Source organism: Nesoenas mayeri (genome assembly GCF_963082525.1).
Source record: "Nesoenas mayeri genome assembly, chromosome: 4".
NCBI classification, from domain to species: Eukaryota; Metazoa; Chordata; class Aves; order Columbiformes; family Columbidae; genus Nesoenas; species Nesoenas mayeri.
In genome coordinates this window covers 61,439,805-61,461,540 of record NC_137540.1, presented here as the reverse complement: position 1 = coordinate 61,461,540, position 21,736 = coordinate 61,439,805, and the positions used below count along the sequence as shown (strand labels likewise).

Here is a 21,736-nt window from a genome sequence, read left to right as displayed (position 1 = left end):
TACCTAGCCACTGACAGAGACCCTTAAGATGTTTTTGATCACTGTGTTATTAAAGATGTATCAGAATGTGTTAGAACAGTCAAAGTGCTAATAAATTTAAGTCAACACAATGGGCATAAATGATACTGATTGATTAGGTTTCAGCAACTGAACTTCAGGCTGCAGTGCCAACCTGACCCTCCATCTCATTAATCAAGGTTTGCTTAGCTCCATGTATTTATCTGAAGATCTGGAAGGGCCTCTGAGGACAATCTCTCTTAAGTTTCAAGCTTTGTCATAGCTGATGGTCACTTTCCGGTCACTGTCCTGAACATGGAACACTTTCCAAGTGTGAAGACCTCATTAAAGAAACAGAAGTTAATAGCGTGGGTGAGAAATGTGGATGAGAGACATGTTAAGTTCACACATGTGCCACAGTATACACAGCATTACTGTAGGAGCAAAAGCGAATAATTACTAACAACCTAAACCAAGCAACACTACATAGAATAGAGGCTAAGAACATATTCTCTAACCAGGATTAATTTACTATCATCAAAGTAAAACAAATATAAGAGCATAAAAGTGACAGGAAATAATGAGTTAGATTCTATTATGGCGGAGAGACTGAAATCACTGGAGAAGAAGAGGAAGCTGAAGTACATGACTTGATATTAATCCAGGTTCAGTATGCACAAGAGCCCATTGTTGGGGTTCTTCAGATAGGAGGATGGGAAAAGTGGAACTGAAACTAGCTTGGGGTATGTGGATCATCTGGACAGTGATTTGATTCCTCTCCTCTAACAATGAGGAGGAAAATGCTTTTAACACTGAAAATGAATTATTTCAGTAGTTTTGTTCTACTAAGCAGGAAAGTCTCATTCACAGAAAGCTCTATGGCCAAATGAAACTCTTAGTTGAAAACTGTCAAATTGTGCTTCTGGTTATCTTGTCTTCTATCGCATATAAGGGAAATCAACCACTAACTACTGAATGATTCACTTCACGGAACAGTTAAGAGAAAAAAACAGAAAGCAAGTTCCTGCTACCTGCAGCTAACTTCAGAAAGAAGTGGCATGACTGTAATAAGGCCCACTTCAAAGAATGCATAATTTTGAAAAAACATGGTAACATCTCTCTATTTAATTGAAAAGTGTTGAATAGTTTTACACCAAAATATCCTACTGCTAAAATTATTTTCAGTTCTGTCTACTCTACAGGGTGGCCCAACCATCAGTTCCATCTGGTTTGCTATCTTTGCTGTGGGGAAGATGGGATGAGCTGTTAGTATGTCAAACTGAACAGCATTTTCCACTTCATAGAGGGAAAGGAGATGCATCCTAAAAATGGAACCTGATCCTCCATACAAAAGACTTTGGACCATCTTGCTACTCTGGTATAGAAAGCAAACAATATTGAAAAGTATTGATTATCCAGAATCCTGAAAGTCAATGAAGGCTAAAACTCCATCCCTCATACCGTGATAAATTTCACCATTATGTGTCAGATGCTCAGCTATCAGCTCCATCAGGAAGAGCAGCCTTGACTACTGCATCTGTCAGGAGTAGCTTTTCAGTACCTGAAGTCAGACTGAATATCAGTGGGAGTGGCAGGTAACTATCAGAGGGCTCAATTACATTCAAACATGTAAGTACACAAGGCTACCGCTGAAGCCAACAGAAGTCACCTCTCCAGGGAGGTGCAAGCTGAAGAGAGGCCGGGGGTCAGATTCTGGTCCTACTGAACTGAACTCAAGGCAGGGAGCAGCCGAGATAAAATGATCTTCTTGTCTTTTAAGCTTGGAGACAGCAGGGAACTAGCTGGTTGCTCAGTTTTGCACCTAATTGCTGCTTATTCTTAAATATGGTTGGTTATTGATCCAAGAGGTTTTCTTGCAGACACAGGGAGGCAGAGTGGCCCCTGCCACGTGGGGATCAGGTAGCTGGCCTTCTGACTGCTTTGCACTGCAAGGAAAACCCAGAGATGCCTATATTAGGGAAAGAATCTGACTCTGGGGATGCGAGCCATGTGAAAATTTTAATATGACAAGGAGAAAATATGAGTTTAATGTTCTGAAGCCCAAAGCTTTTGTAAGAGCACATTGCTGAATCAGTTACTAAACAAAAATCTTCATTTCATTTCACTGGTGTTAGTCTACTTCTCTTTTTTATCTGGGTATGCAAGCTTCCTAGGAAGTGCCTGTTTTGAATAAAAGGCCTATATTCTTTCTCAGGCTTCAGAAGAAACCTAGTCCTTTCCTATCTGCTCATCAGAAATCCAATAAAAATCCCTGCATGTTATTCCCAAGATACCATTTTACAATTCCTATAATATCAAGTTAATTTCCCTAGGTTTGAAATGCATAAGCTATCTCCTTATTGACTAAGGCACACTTTGTCACAATTTGGGGTCTGATTACCCCTATATTGTGAATAAGGCAATAAATGTGATTATTAAAGTGCTGGTACAGTACTGGAAATGACTTGGTGCTTCCCTATATAATTAGGATGCCAATAGTTACGGCTAGCAGGGTAGATAAGCTGCGACCCATATTCCAGAGGATCTACCCTCTGCAAGTGGAGTGGTTGGAAAAAGAGATCACCTCAGCAGCTAAGTTAATTAATAATCTGTTCCACTGAAGCACCTGAAGCCAGCACCGATTAGGGGTAAGGTATATCATTAACACAGAGAGATCAGTGGTCTGCTCCAGTATGGCTGTCCTGTTCCACAGGGACCCTTCCTCGCTTAGCACCTGGCAGATGGAAGTCTGCAAGACTCACGCTATATCTGCGAACACGAGGCCCCATCTGAGTCCCACCGCCAGTGGAAGGACTCCCACTGACAAGAAGGGGAGTTGGCCCCAGGCCCTAAAAAAATAACATCTGGTCCTCAGGATACCCCTGCTTGAGGGTCACTCATTAAAGCTGCACTGCAGAATGGCTTCTTCACACCTCTCAACTAATTCCCCAGCTTCCACAGCACGCTGTGCACGGTCGCCTTTTGCTTGTGACAGTTTAGGCTCAAGAATGCACCTTTTTTACAATGTAAGGAAAGAATTAAAGCCGTAAGAATTGCCATAAGCAATTCAGGCCTAAAAGGAAAGTGAGACTTACAGGTACCTGACTTGATAGACTCAGGTTCGCAGCAGCTGACTTTTTCTTGCTGTTGGTACTATTTGCGTTGTTCCCAGCACTGCTGTTGGAAGTGCTGCTGGTAGAGTTTTTCCTTTTTCTCCGTTTGGTTGTCGGTTGTCTTGTGGGTTCTGCTGCAATACAATGGTAAGAAGGAAAGCAGATGACAGATATTGTAAAGCATGTACTAAAACAATCCATAAGCAGAAGTGCTGAAATATTTCTATCTAGTTTTCAATTCCTATGTTTACTAGGAGTAGTACTACTTGTAGTAGTATGAGATTTAACATATGAACCGTAGGATAATATTTGGACCCAAATCAATGGAATCTGCTTTCAATTTTGTATAATGGTCTAAGGAAGTTTATTCTCCCAGCATTATCTATAAATATATCTGAAGGTATTTTATCAATGGGAGTATCATGATGTCTACCACGATGTTAAAACTGACCGTGTAACTTGGTGAAGGTCACACAGCAAATAACCGTGCCAAACAAAAATCCAGGTCTTATTCCAATGTAGGGTACAGCCTCAGCTGACCCAGCCAGAGGCAAAGGCTAAAAGGAGCTTTCTGCCCTCCTGCTGCCATCGATGCAGCCTATGAGCAACCACCATTTCAGTTCCTTCTGCCTTTGATGTGGATTTCACCTTTAAAACTGTGACTCCCGAAGGAACACATTCAAGAGCACTGAACGCCACTTCTCTGCGAGTCTTCCAAACTCAGACCGAATCGGGACAATTACATAACTTTTCTTAAGTTGGAAAAGAAGAGAAGGGCAATTGTACTTTTCCAAATTTGTCCTGGGCACCCATGTGAATAGTCTTAGACATACAGATCTTTAATAATCTGAGAAAAGAGAGAATTATTATTTTGAGGTGTAAGAAGAAGGAAATTAGGTCCAGGCCTGTAAATAACATTATATTAGTCTCAAAGACAATTAATTATGAATCGTAGCTGTAATTTCAGAGTCACAGCAGGATGCTGAATTACACAAATGATGAATTCTAATGGAGCCAGTATGCATTTTGCATTCCATCTACACATATTTTTGTACTAAATTATATCCTAGTTGCAGTGAAACCATTTGAATGTGCACATCTATAAATCAGTTGGGTCAGACTGAAACCATAAAACATCAGAATCATTTTCAGGCTTACATTTGGAACAGTGCTAATTCTTATTACTTCCCTTTGTAAGCAAATTTGCAGTAAAATTTCCCATTATTTCTATATGAATTTAACTATAAAACAAGTAAAATACCGGAAATGAAACATACCTGGTGGGGCCACCATTCTCTGCCATTTTTGAAACAAGCAAGTCTTCAAGCAGTCTCGAGGACTTAGATTGTAAGTTTTATGTCTTGACATCAGTTCCTGCATTGGCTCCAGTATTACACACAACTGGAAGAAAAAGTCAGAATAGAATTTCCATAGCTAGAAAGTATGTTCTTGGCTTTTCTTTTTACCCTTGCTAACAGAGTGTACCTTGTACAGCTCGGTTTAATCTGCACTGAAACTGCAGAACCAAAACTCTAAATGGAGAAAACATTTGCTCATTATTTGCTATCCTAATTATTAAAAAAATTAATAATAATAATAATAAAAAAATCAAATAAACTTCAATTCTGGTCTTCCAGGCTACAGAGATTTCGGAAAAGTAGAAAGTTTGCCAAAGCTGCAAAGATGAATTAATAAATAATAAAATGCCCATAGTGGGTTATCATTCCCATATAGCAAAACGTACACACAATCATCTTCTGACCTGTTGCACTCTATAATGAAGACTTCCCATAAGTGAGGGCTGTAAACATGATCTTTTGTCTTCCTATTGCACGCAAAATAACTCAAATGTTTTTGTTCCTTTCTTGTTGTGAGTACTACTCATTCTCTTCCCATCACATGAATGACATATCCAAGAAAAAAGTGGAGCATTTTATTTTCCTTGTCAGTCTGAGTGCTCTATTATGTTGCACCTGGAGATTTCTGAAAACACAGAATTTCAAGAAAACACCTTTTTTTTTTTTTTTTTTTTTAAATAGAGTCATATATTTTCTATCTGCTCACTTAATAATTAAAATCACTGTTGACTGCTTTTTGCTCCTGTTTGCACAGCATATCCAGCATAAAGAATACAGTAAGCTGGTTTCTACTCCCTCCTGTTTATCACCATAGAGTCATTTCCAGTCAGTTGTTAAACCTTATGCGAAGCCACAGAATACTGCAGAATTGCAGACATGTAATTGAGGGTTCACTCTTGCTTGCAGGATCCTTGTTTTTTGGTCATCCTACAGGAGAAGAAAAAATCCAGGTTGACCCCTAGGTTCCACCTGGAGTTTGCAGGGCTGGCACATAGGAGGAGAAGGTTCCTTACTTGCTATCTGAGCACATCTGATAAAGAAACAGCTGACACAGAATAAACATGGAGCCTGCATGCCATTTTAAGAGTAATTTTTAAAACTGCATTTAGAAGCAGGGGAAGCTTTGGGTTTGTTGTTGTTTTTTGTTTGTTTGTTTGTTTTTGGGTTTTTTTTTTAACCAAAAGAAATAAGGCAACAAGTTAGTCAAATTATTAGAAGTTAGAATGGCAACTGCAGACAGGCATAACTTAAGCTGAGCCTTGTTTTGAGTTATTTACTTAATTTTAGCAAGTCTCACAGAAGGAGTGTTTTTAGATTTACTTCAGCAAGCGTTGATTTCCTTCCATGCTTTTACAAGTATGTAAGACATGAGGCAAATTCTTCTCTCTGAGCTGCAGAGCTGGTCAATGTTTTCTCCATTACCCCCATGTGCACCCCACTCTCATTCATACAAATGCAGATGCAAAGTATGCAGAGAAAATAGCTGAAAGGGAGCTGCCATGAGGACTAAGAGATTAGTTCAGCATTTAAATATTATTGTGTATTGGCACTGCCTTTTGATGAGCCTTTCATTAACAGCAGTTAAAACAGAAATAACATAAAGCAGCAGGGAGAATGAAGAACTTCAGTGTGAGGAATTATTTTCTTCCAACTGCAGAAATTGAATCTGCAGTTGCCTCATTGACTTTTTTTCTTACATAGACTTTTTACATATATTTTTGTAGACAAATATCTGCAAGGTAATCTAATAAACAGAGAGCTGCTATTGGATTGTGCACTTTGGGCTCAGATTTTTCTCTGGTTCAATATTCTGGCAAAAATTAAGAGCATCAGGTCTCAAAGTATGTGTAGGATTCAGTTTATGCTGTGAAAGAGGTGCTGTATTTTGAGTTCTTAATAAATCTATACCGAAAACCTGCATGCACTTGCTCAGGTTTTGTGTGTGTGTGAGAGAAAGAGACTCATGATCATAATCAATATCATTGCTTTGGTTCTCAGATGTCTGGGTTTCTGCCAGGGCTGCCTAAATTGTCTCACTGTGAGCAGATAGTAACTAGCACAAAAAAGATAGCTATGATAATTCTTAACAAACTAGTTAGCCTGGGCAGAGCACTACTGCTGCTGGGACTAAAAGTATGTAAATAAGCATGTAGGGTCTTCCAAGATTTCCTTACGGACACTTTACTCATGACACTTTTACTCCTTCATTTATATATATTGTTGGCAACAAAGAGAATGTTTCTTCTTTATTATCTGGCAAAGATGTTTCCTCTTGTGCACTAACTGTAGTGTACATGGAGGAGAACGACACAGTCCTTGCTGTCTGCAGATGTCTTGACTGCTAATCCTGTCTATAATTGCTTCCACTTCACACACAAGATTAAAACTGGGTATGGATCCCGAATGTAGCAATGCCTGACTGATCTTGCATGGACTCAAAATCACAAGTGCTGGGACCCCTTCATGGGACACGGGATGGTCTCATCTCCTGGGATGAGACCAAATGGGAGCTGTATGGACTTGCGTGAATTCCTCTTCTGGTTTTGAGCCTGGGAAATTCTTAACCATTTTCTCCCTCTAAAGTCTGCAAATTGTAAGGTCAACTTTGAACGCCTGAGAGCATTGCACTCTGTAGTGACAAGTCTTTTTTAAATGTGTCTAGCTCAGGTGAATTGGGCACAAATGTAAAATGAACTGGATTAACAATAACTGCTATTAAATCTCACAGTCTTCTTCAGTGATCTTTGAGACCAACTTGAAACCTGAAGTGACTCAAAATCCCTGAAACAGGAAAAGATTGTGGTCCAAACCTCTTATGTCTGAGGAACTCGTCAGTGACAATCAGTAGTTTGGCTTTTGCAAAAAGCTAGATTAAAAATATGGGGACAAGATGCATTTAAGAGCTAGGTTAGCCAAAACCGTCTGCCATCTTTAACTGCTGGTGAGCAGGGTAACTGGTAGGCTGGTTTGACTGCATCGTTTTACAAAGTGACTTCTTAAAACAAAGCTAGCAAAATGTTTTACATACGCCTATATTCATTGGCATATAGAAGAAGCTGGAGGCTTAGCCTGCCTATTCCCCACAGATCACCTAATCTCACTCTGTAAGATTCCTTTTCAAAACATCTATTTTAACATTTTTTTCAAGCACTAGATAATCTTAAAATGTGCAAGTCTTTAGTTGAGTATTATAAGAATAATGTTTGGAGTACCAACAAAACCAATCTCTTCTACAAGGATTTTCTGCACAGCGCAGACACAGTCACCCAGCAAAATACCCTAAAGACTTCAAGACTTCACTGTAGTGATGATATGTGATTACAGAAATAACTTCTACATTTCTAGGGATCCAGAACCTTCAGTGGCAATGCTTGAGAGAGTTAGACATTTCCATGCTCCACATTTAGGCAACAGAAAAGGTGGGACTCCTTTGCCTGCATGTAGGTGCCCTCGGTTACCCTGGATTGGATCCATCTGACCTCCCTTGCTGTCCTACAAGGACACATGGCTCTACGTGGATGTTTCAGGCACTAGAAGGTGTTGTTAGTGTGTGGGCAATTGAATGAGGGGTAAAGGCAAAAGAAAAAATGTATTTCTTTTAGCTTTTAAAACATCACAATAGATTGTATACTTTCCCTCTGCAGCACTAAACCCTACTGGAAGAACTCCACATGATGCTCCGTAACCCAGTATTATAAGAATTAGTTTCCAGTCATGTTTTCTTATTTGAACTCATCCCAATGATGTCTGACCATTACTGTGGAAACATTGTTGTTTTACTGTCATGGCTGTGACTTGGATCCGCTGCTAGAGATTAACACAGCTCTTTACAGTGAGAGAAATCATTGGCATGAAAAGTTTGTACCTGTGGGTGCCCAGCACACACTGGACACATGCACAGTTTTGGTGCTGTACAGTGTCAGTGATTTTGCTGGAGTTCCAAATGGATCCTATGGACAATTCATCAATTACAGGGCTTGGATCCAACTTGAGAAAATGGTAATGTTATACCCTTGGGGCTCAGGGAAGTGAAAGTAGGGAACATAATAAAGCACATTTTTGTGTGTGTGTGTGTGTGTAGTAAAACACATCTGGAAGGATTTGATTTATTTTATTTTTTCAGTGCCTTTTTTTTTTTTTTTTGGAGGAGAAGACTAGCATTTATAGGTTTCAAAAACCAGTCACGTTTCAAGAACTGAGTTATATGAGGAGATATTGGAAGTATTGCAGACAGGCATTGGAGAGTTCTAAGAATATGGATCCGCACATAATTTCCTGTAATACTTCAGTTATCAGCAGAGCCAAAATCGTCCTTCATAGGTAAGGGGTCAGACTAAGCTCTGAGATCACTCCAGTCACACCAAGAATGGATTTAGCTTTATGATTTTTTTGTTCTAATGCTGGGTTTTGATTATTTTCTGAGAACAGACACATGTACCGAGAGCAGTGAAGATTAGCAGAAAGACTCAGGTGAAAGCTCTCTTTTACCATATTTTGCATACCGTAAGCTTATGTATTCTATTACTAATTTAATTAGCAATTACCCTCTCCAGTGAAACCTCTTATCTCCATGAGATTTTTCACGTTTCCAGTAGCAAAGGTTTGTTTGGCTGCTGGTGAAGCCGTTGTGGTCCTGCCGGCCGGGAGCTGCAGGTGGCAGAGCAAGCCCAGCAAACAGTCTGTGCCTGCTGACGTGCTGGGAGCACAAAAGAGCTGCAGCCTCTCTGCCTTGCGACGCCTTCTGCATTTTAAAGAGAATTCAGTGGGGCTCCAGCCTTGCGATACTTAGGTGCTCAGACTGACAGAGCCACCAGCCAGTTTCTCTAAAGCAGGAAACAGATCTGGTTAGTGAGTGCTGGGCGGCCAACGAGTCCCAAAGTCTACCAAAAGCAGCATGTTTGGGAACTGTCTCTTCACAGTTTTGTCTGCATAAGCAGAATTTTCATTAACAACAATTAAAAACTTGAATTATCTAAAATTTTCAGGTAGATGATACTTAAAAATTTTAATTATGGTGAGACAACATCAGTTTTTCTGAATCAAACCAGCAAGGAACCTTAAAAGAGCCCTCCCCAAAGTTTTACTGAAATTTAGGTTTAACTCTTTGATGCTTAAAACTTCTGTTTGAAGGCTTGTGTTAACCACTTGAAAATAGTAGGAACTGTTGCATAGACAGAGCTCAGAGAGATTTACAACCCTTCCTATAAATGACAAGAAAACATTTGAATAAGACTATTAGTCACTGTCTGATGTTCAGGTAGGATGTTGACAGTGAAGGTACACCTGGAATATACTGTGTAGCCTTGAAGGGGTTCAGTGCTTTCTTTTAGAGCTCATTTTTTATCCTCCACAAAGATTCTGAGTTATTAACTAAAAAATCTGAACACAATGACATTTTATTTCAATGCTGAAAAGCAGCCTTCCCTCTACATACCCTGTATGTACTCTAGAGAGAGGGGCTCCAGCTCACACTGTCAGGGAAATCCTGGCCCCACTGCCAGGTCCCATTGACTTCAGTGGGGCATGATTTCTGAAAAGAACTGAAATGTTTCTGCGCACTCTTTTATAGACACCTGCAGACATGTATTTCCAGAGGTCCATGATATGTTACTGATACATCTGTGATGAGGAAGGGGCGACATTATGGCTGTTTTTTAGCCCCTGAAAGTCCGACTTCAGGAGCAAAGTCAAAGCCCCATACAAGTGCTTTGCACTCACAGCAGTGCGGCACCAAAGCACCAATGCTTTGCTGCAGCCCTCAACACAGTTCATTCTTCAGTGTTAGAAATAGGGAAGGCTTATAGCTGAGTTTAAATTCCTCTGCTCATGCTTGTTTTTCAAAATTAATGTACGTATTAATACCATTCCTCTGCAGAACAGAGGGAGGAATGAAAATTTCCTAGGAACATATTGCTGCTTCTTTCACTGGCTGGCTTGCAATTCACTGCTCAAAATAGCTTGTGTTTCTAAAGAATCACATGTGAATACAGAACATTTCCATATTAAAAGCCATCTTTGTTTTCCATTAAAAATATGGAGATATAAATGAGAAATGTTTTGGTATTTTTAAGAACCAAAAGAAATGAGGGTTGTTTTTTTTTTTTTTTTTTACACACTTGTTTTTCTGGAGGGGATTGCTTTTGTTTTGTTCTAAGCTCTTGCCCAGTATGTCAAGTCAAATATAAGTCTTTTCTATCAGTGTGTTTCTGTGGATCAACTATATCCATGCTCCTTCCCTGCATGATGAACTTTAAGCCTAAATGAGTGATTCTGAGATTCCCATCACTCAACATTCCAGTCTGCTACCTGCTTCCACTTTTTGAAGAGCCACTGTGCACGCCTGCTGAGATGTGGACACTAACAAGAAATGTCCATTGTACATCCTATGTAACGATATACATGGAATAAATGAATGATCAATTTCGAAATTTTGCAGTACTTAGTGTAGCAAGCAGCAAATTTAGTAACTACTTCGATTTCAATTATAAAAGTAGTAATTCCAACCTGACTATTCAAAATCCAGTCTGCGCAGGCTCCTTCATTTTGGTGAAACCTTAGATGATCTTTGGGACAGAATGAAAAGGCAGCTCTCAATGTGAATAGCTTAAGTAGCCCAGGACCACAGAGTAATCCCTGACTTGCTCACTGTGACTACTGTTCTCTCAGTGTTTCCAATTCCTTCTGTGCCAAAGATTTTTGAATTGGCATTGTATAAGCAGTCCTTGGTTTTGCTACATAGGTAGGGAACAATATGAGCTTTAGGTATCCAGAGGGAAGTAGGAATCTGCTTGGAAATATGGTATAGCCACATTTACTGAATTTATTCCTAAATTAAATACATTTGCTTTAAATAGAAATTAACGAAAAGGTTTAAGAAAATGTCACTGCAATTTCTTTCTTTAGGCTTTGACTTAAAACCTCATTAAGATGAACGTGATTACACCTCTCAAAGAAATTGTTCTAGACTAGTTCAGGGCTCAGCAAGACAGAGCTGCATCAGCTTGAACTTGGCTTATATTTTAAGTGCATCTCCAAAACTATATGGAGTAGATATTTTGTGTTAGCTTTAAAAAATGCAGAAATTTGTTCTGCAGCACAATATCATAGCAAGAGCTGATTCTGGGACAAGTTCCATAACCTGAGATTTACTGGGTGTGGGACATACTTTATAGCCATCACTCCACACTGCAGAAGTTTCTGTATTTTGTGACTACTCACCATGCCAAGTCAAGAAATCTTTATACTTACAATCACCTAAGAAGCTAGAAATTAGAATTTCCAGCTTAACATTTGCAATATTAATGATCATTAGCATCTACAGCTTATTATTTGTTATTTATTCAACGCTAGAGATATACACAGATATTTTACAAACTACTGAATCCCTTGTTCTGAAGAGATTCCTATCTCAACTAGATAAGAGGGAAAATACTAAGCCAGGAGTAATTTGGCAACTGTAAGGTATATACACAAAAATAACAATTTCATGTAGTAGCTCTCCAAGTCCCTTGAGTACTACTGATGTATATTTAAATGTTTCTCACGTGTCATCACTTGAAAATATGGTTGTTTTGCTACGCAGATTGCCTGCTGCACATTAAGCAAAATGTCATTCATTTCATTGATACTTTGGCTTTTAGGAAACAATATAAGATCAGTTCTGACACAGGGCTCTGTGTGTTGCCAACCCTGCAAGATGCTGTGGGACATGCAAGTACTGAAGCTCCGTGCTGGATTCACTAGTAAATACTCAGCAGTCCATAATGTTTATTCATCCCATGCTCTGCTCTGAATGCCAGTCTAGGACTCTCCAGTTTCTCACTAACACCCAGAGGTAGCAAATGATTTCTCAATAATGCAGTATTCAGCTGCTCAATTGCTCCCAAGCTACATAGCTCATCATGTTTTTACATGGCTCTGTATCTGCAGCCATTTCAATTCCCAGCAACTGTGAGAATGGAAAGAAGCAGCATTCATTTCAGGTAAAGCTAAGCTTAAAAAAAAAAAATAAATGAAAAAAATCAAATCTGTTTTTCCAGTCAAATACTATGAGTAGGTAGGAAACAGATGGTTCTTAACACAGCACAGAAATTACCAATGCTGCAGCTAATTCTCATAAATATTTTGGACCCCTATTTATTTTATTTCTGTCTCTCTTTCCTTCTTTTTTTAAATTTTTTTTTTTGGCGTATCAGCTAGCTGACAACTTCCACCAGTGCCCTCTCCTCCGTGTGCTCTAGAGCAATTCAGGTGATCATAGAAACTTTGCTAGCTCTCGTGGCCATTAATTCTGTGCTTTTGTGTGATGGCATCAGTGACAGTATCAAACCCATGGGTCTGGTCAGCAAGGAACCCAACCTCCTTTACAATTCAAAAAACATCTCCCTCCTTCCCTGCATCCCGCCCAGGAGTTCAGGTTCCCCACTCTCTGCAGTGTCTCCATACTAGCAAAGGGCTCTGGGTACAACACTTCTGTAGACAGAGAAGCAATCCTGTGAATGTCCTTGTTCTCGCAGAACTGCTGCTGAAATGCTTTGCAGACAGCCAAGCACACTCTCCCTTGAGGAGAGCCTCATTTGAGGGCCTCCTTAGCATTCATATTGTACCAAACCAAGCATTTCCGATGCTGGACATGAGCAGTCTTAGTGACATCTTCTGTCTATATGCAATGACTAGTGTGAAGCGCCTTTGAGATGCCATGTCATGAATGCTGAACTGGCCACATGTGCTCTCCTCATACATACAGCTCTCATGCTGGAGCTGCGTTTGTGGAGAAAGATTGAAATCTGCCTTACTTATCACTTTGGCAGTATGCTCATCATTCCAGCATGTGCTGGAATTAATTCCGTTTCACAATACTCTTAAGCATTAAGAAATGTTTTAGGTGTCCCAGTCATTGGTGTAACCATCTGATGACCCTCTCCCCTCAGATTTTTTGAAAAAGTAACTTGTTTTACTTTCCTTGTGATTTTGCTTAATCTTTCTATTTAGATCTATAGTTTATGGGTTTAGAAAGGAGCTCTATTATTTTCATTTTTGCTTCTCAATTTAAAGTTTTAATACCTATTTTTAATAGATTTATCTTTTTTTGGGGGCTCTTCGCTAGAACTTCGCAACTTTAAATTATTCACTTTTCCTCTCATTACCCAGCCATTAAAAGAATGTCCTTTCAGTAAATGGTGTTTTTCCTATTCACCTTCTGTGCAATGGGAACATGTTTTGAAAAAGCCTTCCTTTAGTGGCATCATACAAGTCTCATGAGCTTTTAATATTGTTTGCACCAGCTGGGCTCATGCCTCTTTCTACCTCAACACTGACGTGAACATTGAAGGTTATGTGGTCCCTTTCCTTTTTCTCTGATGACAAATCAGGCAAAATAAGGACAGTTGATTTCAATACCACAAGCAGATATTCCTGGAATCCTAATGGCAGAGGCAAACTGCATCCAGTCACTCTATGTATTTTCAGCTCATGAAAACAAAAGTACTTGCAGGAGAAGTCTCATCTTCCTCCTGATAGGCTTAGTTCTGAAGGCCATGGAAACACAGAAACTGAATAATTCACTGTCTAACTCTTCCTTACAGACCTCCTGGTGCAATCTGGCCTCATCCAAAGTATATAGGTTGTTTGGTGTTTTCTACAACGATGGTGACCTGCTTGAACCTTCTCCTTGAGCAGAGATCCTAACTGCAAAAAAGGATCAATACACCAAATCACAAGCCTATATCATAACAAGAAGTCTCTTACAGCCCATCATACCATGCGATTCTTCTCTCACAACTATCTGTATATTCAATGATCAATAAGCAAGATTTGTGTCTTACACATCTCAGATCAGAATTAAGCTTTTAAATGATTTTAAGAGAGACCATAAATTTATCTCCGTAATTTAATTTAACATTAATGTTAAGTTATATTGCAAAGTGCATCATGTTGACTGCATAATATGATCCTTTATACTGCAGTTGGTATTGCAGTGAGTATCAATTTCAGAGAGCTTGTCAAGACAAAATTAAATTCTAATGTAAATCGGAACAGATTCATTGATTTCAGTCCACGCTGGATTTGGATGGAGTTCCACCATTATGTGGGGGTTAGGTCTGGTCTACAGTAATTAAGAGGATGAACTAAGCAAATATTTTTTACTTGAGCTTTGTCCTGTGAATGAATATCTCTCTTTTTTTTTTTTTTTTTTGCAGCTAATTATAGGTTATGAATCGACACAGAAACCCAGTATCTGTTGTTTTACCTCACTGTGTTTCGGTGGCCTGGTGCAAAGCACATGACATTTGAAAGCATTCCTAATCTCATTTCCTCTAGATAGTTCAAAAATCATACATCTTACAATTTATTCTCTTTGCATTACTATTGCCTCTGCTCCTAACACAATCACCATTTTTATTTCTTACAGAGGACTGAGTTAAGAACAAAACAAGGGTGACTTTGGAGACTGTTGGGCACTTCAAAAGAGGTTTGTTCCTCTCTTATTCTTTGCCAAGTGCAGATATTTAATAATCAGAATTCCTTAGTAATCCACCATTAGAGCCAGTCTAAACAGTATCTTTAGGAAACAGCATCGGAAAGGTCTATTTCCCTGTTTGCCATCTCCCATCACTATCACGTGTGATGTTGCTGCATGACATTTCCTTCCTCTCTATTTCTCCAAAAGCAAACAAGCTACTACAATTCAGCAGTTCTGAGTCAAATCCTAACACTTGATATTTCTGATATGCAAACTGTTAGCTTTTTCTATTTGTGCAACAATGAGACCTTATCAGTTTTGCCGCTTTTCATTTTGACTGTGAAATGCATCCACTATCACTCTTCACCTGTGTCCCTGGCAGCTCCCTTAGGTTCAGATGGAATCCGGTATGTTGTTTGTCTTGTTCAAACCATTGCTGATCCAAAACAAATCACAGCATTATAAAAAAGATCAAGAGAGTAGGGACTGCATTTGAATGCTGACAATTTTTACTGTGCAGCTGTATTACAACTCGGAAATAAGTTTGAGAATATTTTCATGGTGAAGTGGTCTGGAGACAGCAAATGCTGCCTTAAAGATACTGAAAGCAGAACAATAGGAGAGTCTCTGCCTGGCCAAAATACATGTCTGAAAATTTAGTGATGTGGTTGAAGCTTTAGTTTAGTGTGTAATTTTTTGAGAATACTTCAAAATGTGCCACAGATGAAGACACCCTTTCTACTGAAAAACAAAACATCACCCTCCACCTTTGATTTTACAAATTCTTTTTTTTTTTTACATTGCACTATTTTCAAGTTTCCTTGTATAAGAAATCAGCTTTCCTTCATACAATAGATTAACATGAAGATTCATACATACTGGGGCAATACCAAAACTATGATTCATCCTTCAGACTAACATGTACATAGCAACTCTAATCTTATTTACAGCCATGCAAAATGAAAGCTTTTTCCAGAGAATAAGCAGCTACTTCTTGTGTGTCATGAATCTCTTCCCCATCCATATAAAATCCTCTTGTTTCTATACTGCAGCTCAAGCACAAATGCAGTGTTTTTCACATAACCAGTTCTATTTTTAGCCTGAATTGTAGGAAGTCTGCAGCATTAATAAATGGAAGAGAAGTACAGAACTACACCGCATGGTAATGTTCCAATGAGAAAGCTACCTTGGCCTTTAGCCAATGAACTGTGGTTAGATGTTAGACCAATGAAAGTAAAAACACCACTTACAATGGAATGATTAATAAGGTGACAAACTTCCATGAATTTATTTCATACTTTTCACATGCTAACCTTATAAATACCAACATATTTTTTATTTTACTAGTGGTATCTCTCAGCCTGAAGCATAGATATAGATATAGATATAGATATAGATATGTGTATGTATTTTTATATATGCAGTTGAGGTTTTCTTAATTCTGCATTCAAATAGAAAGAAACAATATAAGAAACAGATGATACTTCACAGTGCTGAGCTTTACATAGGGAAAAAAAGGAATAAGGAAGGAGCTTTTCTTTATAAACTAATAAAGCATCTTCACTTGACACTAAATCCATTGTTTCATGATTTTCTCCCCTGCTAACTCTGGTACCTTGTTTGGTACCAAAATTCTGAAAGCAAAAATCCTCCAGAGCCATTACACAGAGGACAAAAGTTCACAGGGACACAGATTCTTCTGTAATCTCTCCACTTCTCACCCAGTCCACAAAACTTGTCCCGGCACTGTTACGCTGTGGACAGATGGATGTTTATATAAAAGATCTTGTGCCTCAACAAAATTCCATTTCAGGGTTATATAAAAACATCAATTACCGGAAAATGGAACTTTTTAATTAAATGTATTCGAAGAAAGTAGGGATTAATGACTTTATAGTAGAGAGTATTTAATGCTTGCAGTCATACATCATCCACTAGTGAAGCTGTGTTATCACCATCAGGCAACGATGCTTTTAAATATTGATAGTATGTGCATTAATAATGCTTTAAACTGTTTTCATAATAACATAATTATTAATATAACTAATGTATACTATACCTATTATTAAAATAATGTTTTAAAAACTTAATTCACAGCAACACCCTCAAAATAAATAAGACACACTTCAGATCAGGCTAGTTTTCCCTTGGCCCAGTGAATTGCGGATAAGCTACATTTTGAATCTTCTTAGTAATGCTAATGTAGTAGGATAAATTTCCTGATAAGTATGTCAGAAAAAAATGTAAAAACCGCCCATCTGATTCTCTGATTTGTAGGTAGGAAGGAAATTATTACTTTGCACCTCAGTTAAATGAAGGCAATAAAATGTGGGCAAAATTATTTACTGGTTCTGAAATTGTGCCTGCACAGAACAGAGCCTAGGTCATGCTCATCTTAAAAATCAAGCTCCCATGGATCAAATACTATCTGGTGAAATCAGAAACCCAAGCACAAAAGTTGAAAGAGAAGAAAGAAAAAAAACCAAAACACCAGCATTAGGTTTGTTTTTCTGTTAAGAATTCTATTCAGGTACAGCAAAATCAATACTTTTTCCCCTGACTGTACACAGTGTACTCGAGCTGTTCTGTCAGGATCTATACAAAAACAGAGATGGGATTTAAGGTAGGTGGATCTGATGGTCAGGTAGAGGTATAACACACCAGTCCCCACTTCTCAGAACGATGGAATCTCGCAGCACTGTGGGGGCATCGTGTGCAGCGACAGCATCGCCCTGCGCCCCCTGCACATAAGTGCTCAAGGGGTCTGTCGGTGCTGCAGAGGTAGATCCTGGTGAAACATATCTAATGTCCCCCCTCAGAGGGAATATGGCGTGACATGGTGTCCGCAGCCAAATGGACAGTCCAGCCTCTTCCCCTCATCCGGCAAGGCAGCACAGAATAGACAGAAAGATGGAGAAGTACCAACCAAACTGACAGTCACTACACACTTAGAAAAATCAAAATGCCCAATCTGCCTGGTATTTTCATAAATTAGATACCAGATCATGCAGCTGCCTTACAACACATGATGCTGTACTTCAACTTGACCTCCACTGCAGTAATCTGCGACATGAAATGACTAAGATCCGTGCTCCCTCTTCCCTCACATATGTGAAGAGGTGAGCTAAAAAGCAAACAGGAAAAAACTCTTTCTCTGCTTCTGTTTTTCCCTCCCCAGTCCTTTACAAGCCTGTCCTGTGGTAGATCCTGACATGCATCAGCATCATCACACGCTGCTTGGTGTGGCTGCCGTCTGATCTCAGTGTGTGTCTTGATACGTCTGTGCTGAATTTCTGGGTTAGTTGTACAGGTGAAATGGAAAAAGGAGAGAGCAATAACACACAATTGTTTCACAAAAAGGAACCTTTCAATGGTTGTCAAATTACTTAATCCACAGACTACTTAGATGAATAACTGAGCTGCCAGCTGAAAAAGAAATGTATTTTCTGGGAAGTCTTTCAAACGCATCCATTCATTTGAAGTTCTCAATAACAGCAATATTGAAAAAGGTCTTCTGTGTGTGTATCAGTGCTACCAACTGCACTGCAGTGCTGCTCTCAATGCTGTTAACTGTGCGACTAGGACTGTGCTTCAGCAGCACAGCAACTCTGGCATTAAAGTTTCTGGGTACCAGTGATGCAGGGAACTGTGCTTGTAGAAACTAATTTGACCAGTTCGAATTTTTTTCAAAAATATTTGACAGGTTACTTTTGTATCAGCATGCTTCATGCCACACAAGGAATCATTTGCCAGTCCCATTCCAGCATGAGATCAAGTATTGCCCAGCACAAAGAACAAAGCCTAAATTGCACAATGGATGCTCTGTCAGTATACCTGAGGTGTGATTTTGCTCTCATCCGATCCAGACTAAGTTTACATGGCTTGGTGATCCAGCGCACAAGGATCCATTATAGGTGGGTATGGAACCACAGATGTAGGGGTACATTTGTGCTCCCAGATACAAGGGGTGAGGCCCATTCTGCAGTCTCCAGGGCAGGTGACAGAGCAGCTCCTGTGTGTACACAGCTAGACCCTGCTGGGGTGGGCACAGCTTCTAACTGGAAACCATCCCTCACCCAGGCTGCTCTGAGAACGGTACCAAGATGTGGTCTGGGAGAGAGAGAGGTGGCATGGGATAAACTGTCAGAGCAAACAAGCCAACAGCTCACCTACGTGGATATTTATACACCATCTCCTGACACAGTGCCGTAGCTCTGGTTTACTGGCAGAAATGCGGCCAGAGAGATTTACACCAAGAACATTGTCTACCAAAAGACAGCTACAGGTCTGGTGACTGGGATGTCCTATTTGATTTCTATGTTGAAGAGGAACTGGACTCATTGGACAGACCTATGTTTCTGGACTGGGCAGCCAAAATCTGTGGTCAGTTGCAGACAGCGCTGTCCATGCATTACTGATACATACAGACAGTATGCCGAGGTCCTGGTGCTGCTGGAGATGCTGCAGCTGTTATTTCCAGAGTAGTCACAATGTCCCCAGAAGCTCACAAGGCACCGTGTCTGTCTCTGGAAACTCTGACCATGACAACAATTACGATTTGGCTTCTAATACTTTTTTAATAAAAAGAATATTGCCAATTTACATCTTCTTATGTGAGCAAGGCAATGTGAATTTTACTTCTGGCACACAGTTTGGATAATTTCACCTATGCTAACACATCAATTTTCTTCAGGCAGTTCAGTGCTTTTAGAGAGCAAGGACAGATTTTGAACTTTTCTGCTAGTGTGATCACAGTAATGTATCCTCTATCTTCAAAACAGCTTTTTAATGTGTTCCAGCCAGGACTGAAAATATCACACAAGTCACAGAACAATCGTCAAATTCTCATTATCACCACTAGTGTCAGGAGAAGTCAGTTTTAAGGGAAGGAGTTATTGAGACCTTAAGATTTCTGTGGTGTTTTCTTTTCTTCCTTTTCTTTTTTTTTTTTTTCCTGAGAAAATAGCCTCCTGGTACCCCACATGGCATCCAGAAAGCCCTTCCAATGGTTCTCTGAACTAGTCTGTGTCCCGTATATATAATAAGGAAACTAGTAATTCCATAATTCAAAATGGGTATTTTGAAGATATTTCTGTTCTTGCCAAACACCAGTTATGTCTCAGTGAAATGGAAGCCACTGGGTTCAGTTTGGCAATAATTCAGTAAAATGTAGTGGTCTATGATATACACAAAATCAGATTGGTTCTCTGCTGATGCCTTATGTCTTTTAACACCATCTATGAATCAATGATGCTTTTATCAGTAATTCTGAGGTGTTCTGATAGAATAAGAACTGAAAATTAAACTACCTAAACAATTACTACTTTTTTTACTGTATTTGTTAAAGGGATCATTTTAATTTTTACAGTCATGTTACAAAATACTGTGCTATTCAACACCAAAGGAGAGGACACATACAATTCTTTACCTATTTATTTTTTCTTTCCTTTTCCTGCAGCTAAACCAGAATTTTTCAGTTCTTTAAAGATGGGGCAGTATTTGCAGCTCGTGTGCCATCGCACAGAGGAAGCCATTTATCACCAAGTTAAACTTCTGTGCAAATGCCTTTTGACTTCCATAGCCATTATCTTTTGTGGCACAGATTGTTAAGTGGAATTGTTACCAATTAAATAAGTAACAATTCAATTAAATTTCTTATGGCGATTTATATTACAAGGTGTAACTTCCAATACTTAAGCAGTCTTGATCAAGAGAAATAAACACATATTTTCAGTCATTTAAATGGCTTGGTATATGCTAGTACATGATATGACACTTCAGTGATGCACTCGTACTTGCTGGACTACTGGAATACCAGGATCTTTTTTTCCTATATTACTGTTCCTATGTTTGACAAGATGTAAGTCCAGTATCACCTCTTGACTAATACACATATTTCACAACAGTATCTGAACAACCGAGTTTCTCAGCTTTCAATCATATTTTACAGGAAACCATCCTCAGCAGTACTATTGATCCAAAGATCAGCTGAAAGGATCAAAATGCCTATTGCCTGCTCTGATCAACACAATATAGTCTTAGTGAACAACTGCATTGTCTAAACCACCTAAACAACAGCCAGTGACTGTGTCCAGGCCCATACTTTGCACCCAAGCATGTTTGAAAAACCTGTGCTTCTTATTCTCTGCATAATAATTTCCACACTTGTGTTTCCCATAGTTAAATAGCAATTCCTATCTGAGTCTGAACTAGACTCCAGAGTAGATAATTTTAGGCTCTACAACCTTCCCTGCTCCTAAAAAATCATAAATGAAAAAATCCAATCTCTGAGGTCTATGAAATGACACCATTCTTCCTTCCCTCTCCCAGCTGCGGGTTTGTAAGCACCCAGATTTTTGTTTTCATAGCTTCCTGAAACAATTTTCTTTTTCCAAATGTATTTCAACACACAGTCCCATGCGCCTACTATCCTTTCCCCTTCTGATACTTGGTTCAGCAGATGGTGCAAATGAACTGGCATATACAATATTTACTTAATCCTATGCTGCTCTGAATTGCTGTTTTGAGACTAATGCAGCTACTTTATTATTGTGAATTGTCTGCATTATGTCCTTGCCTATGTTGTTTGATTTATCTTGTTCTTCCCAAGTGGGTTCATTCTGGGAGCTGATGACGAAGGATCATGCAGCTTGGAGAGCTCTTTAGTTAGCTCCAGCGAAAGGTGGAAACTCTTGCTAAGAAATTTCCTGAAGTCTAAGAGATGACACAACACATAAAGCACAGCCAGAGCCAGAGATTTCCAGTCATTAAAATTATTCTGAGATTGAATGGGAAAATAGTGAGAT

The 21,736-nt window shown here is 39.2% G+C and overlaps 1 protein-coding gene across 3 annotated transcripts in view; it reads right to left on the bottom strand.

Moving 5' to 3' along the window:
- The window catches only part of LDB2 (LIM domain binding 2), a gene marked incomplete at both ends in the record, with an annotated part of 217,268 nt that overhangs the window by 6,026 nt on the left and 189,506 nt on the right, over positions 1–21,736 (bottom strand). For 2 of the 3 annotated variants that reach the window (XM_080344507.1, XM_080344509.1), the window contains 2 exons: positions 3,093–3,244; positions 4,388–4,511. In XM_080344507.1, coding sequence (XP_080200633.1) covers positions 3,093–3,244; positions 4,388–4,511 — 276 coding nt within the window. The remainder of the gene's footprint in view (positions 1–3,092; positions 3,245–4,387; positions 4,512–21,736) is intronic. The other variant, XM_080344508.1, reaches the window with a different exon arrangement.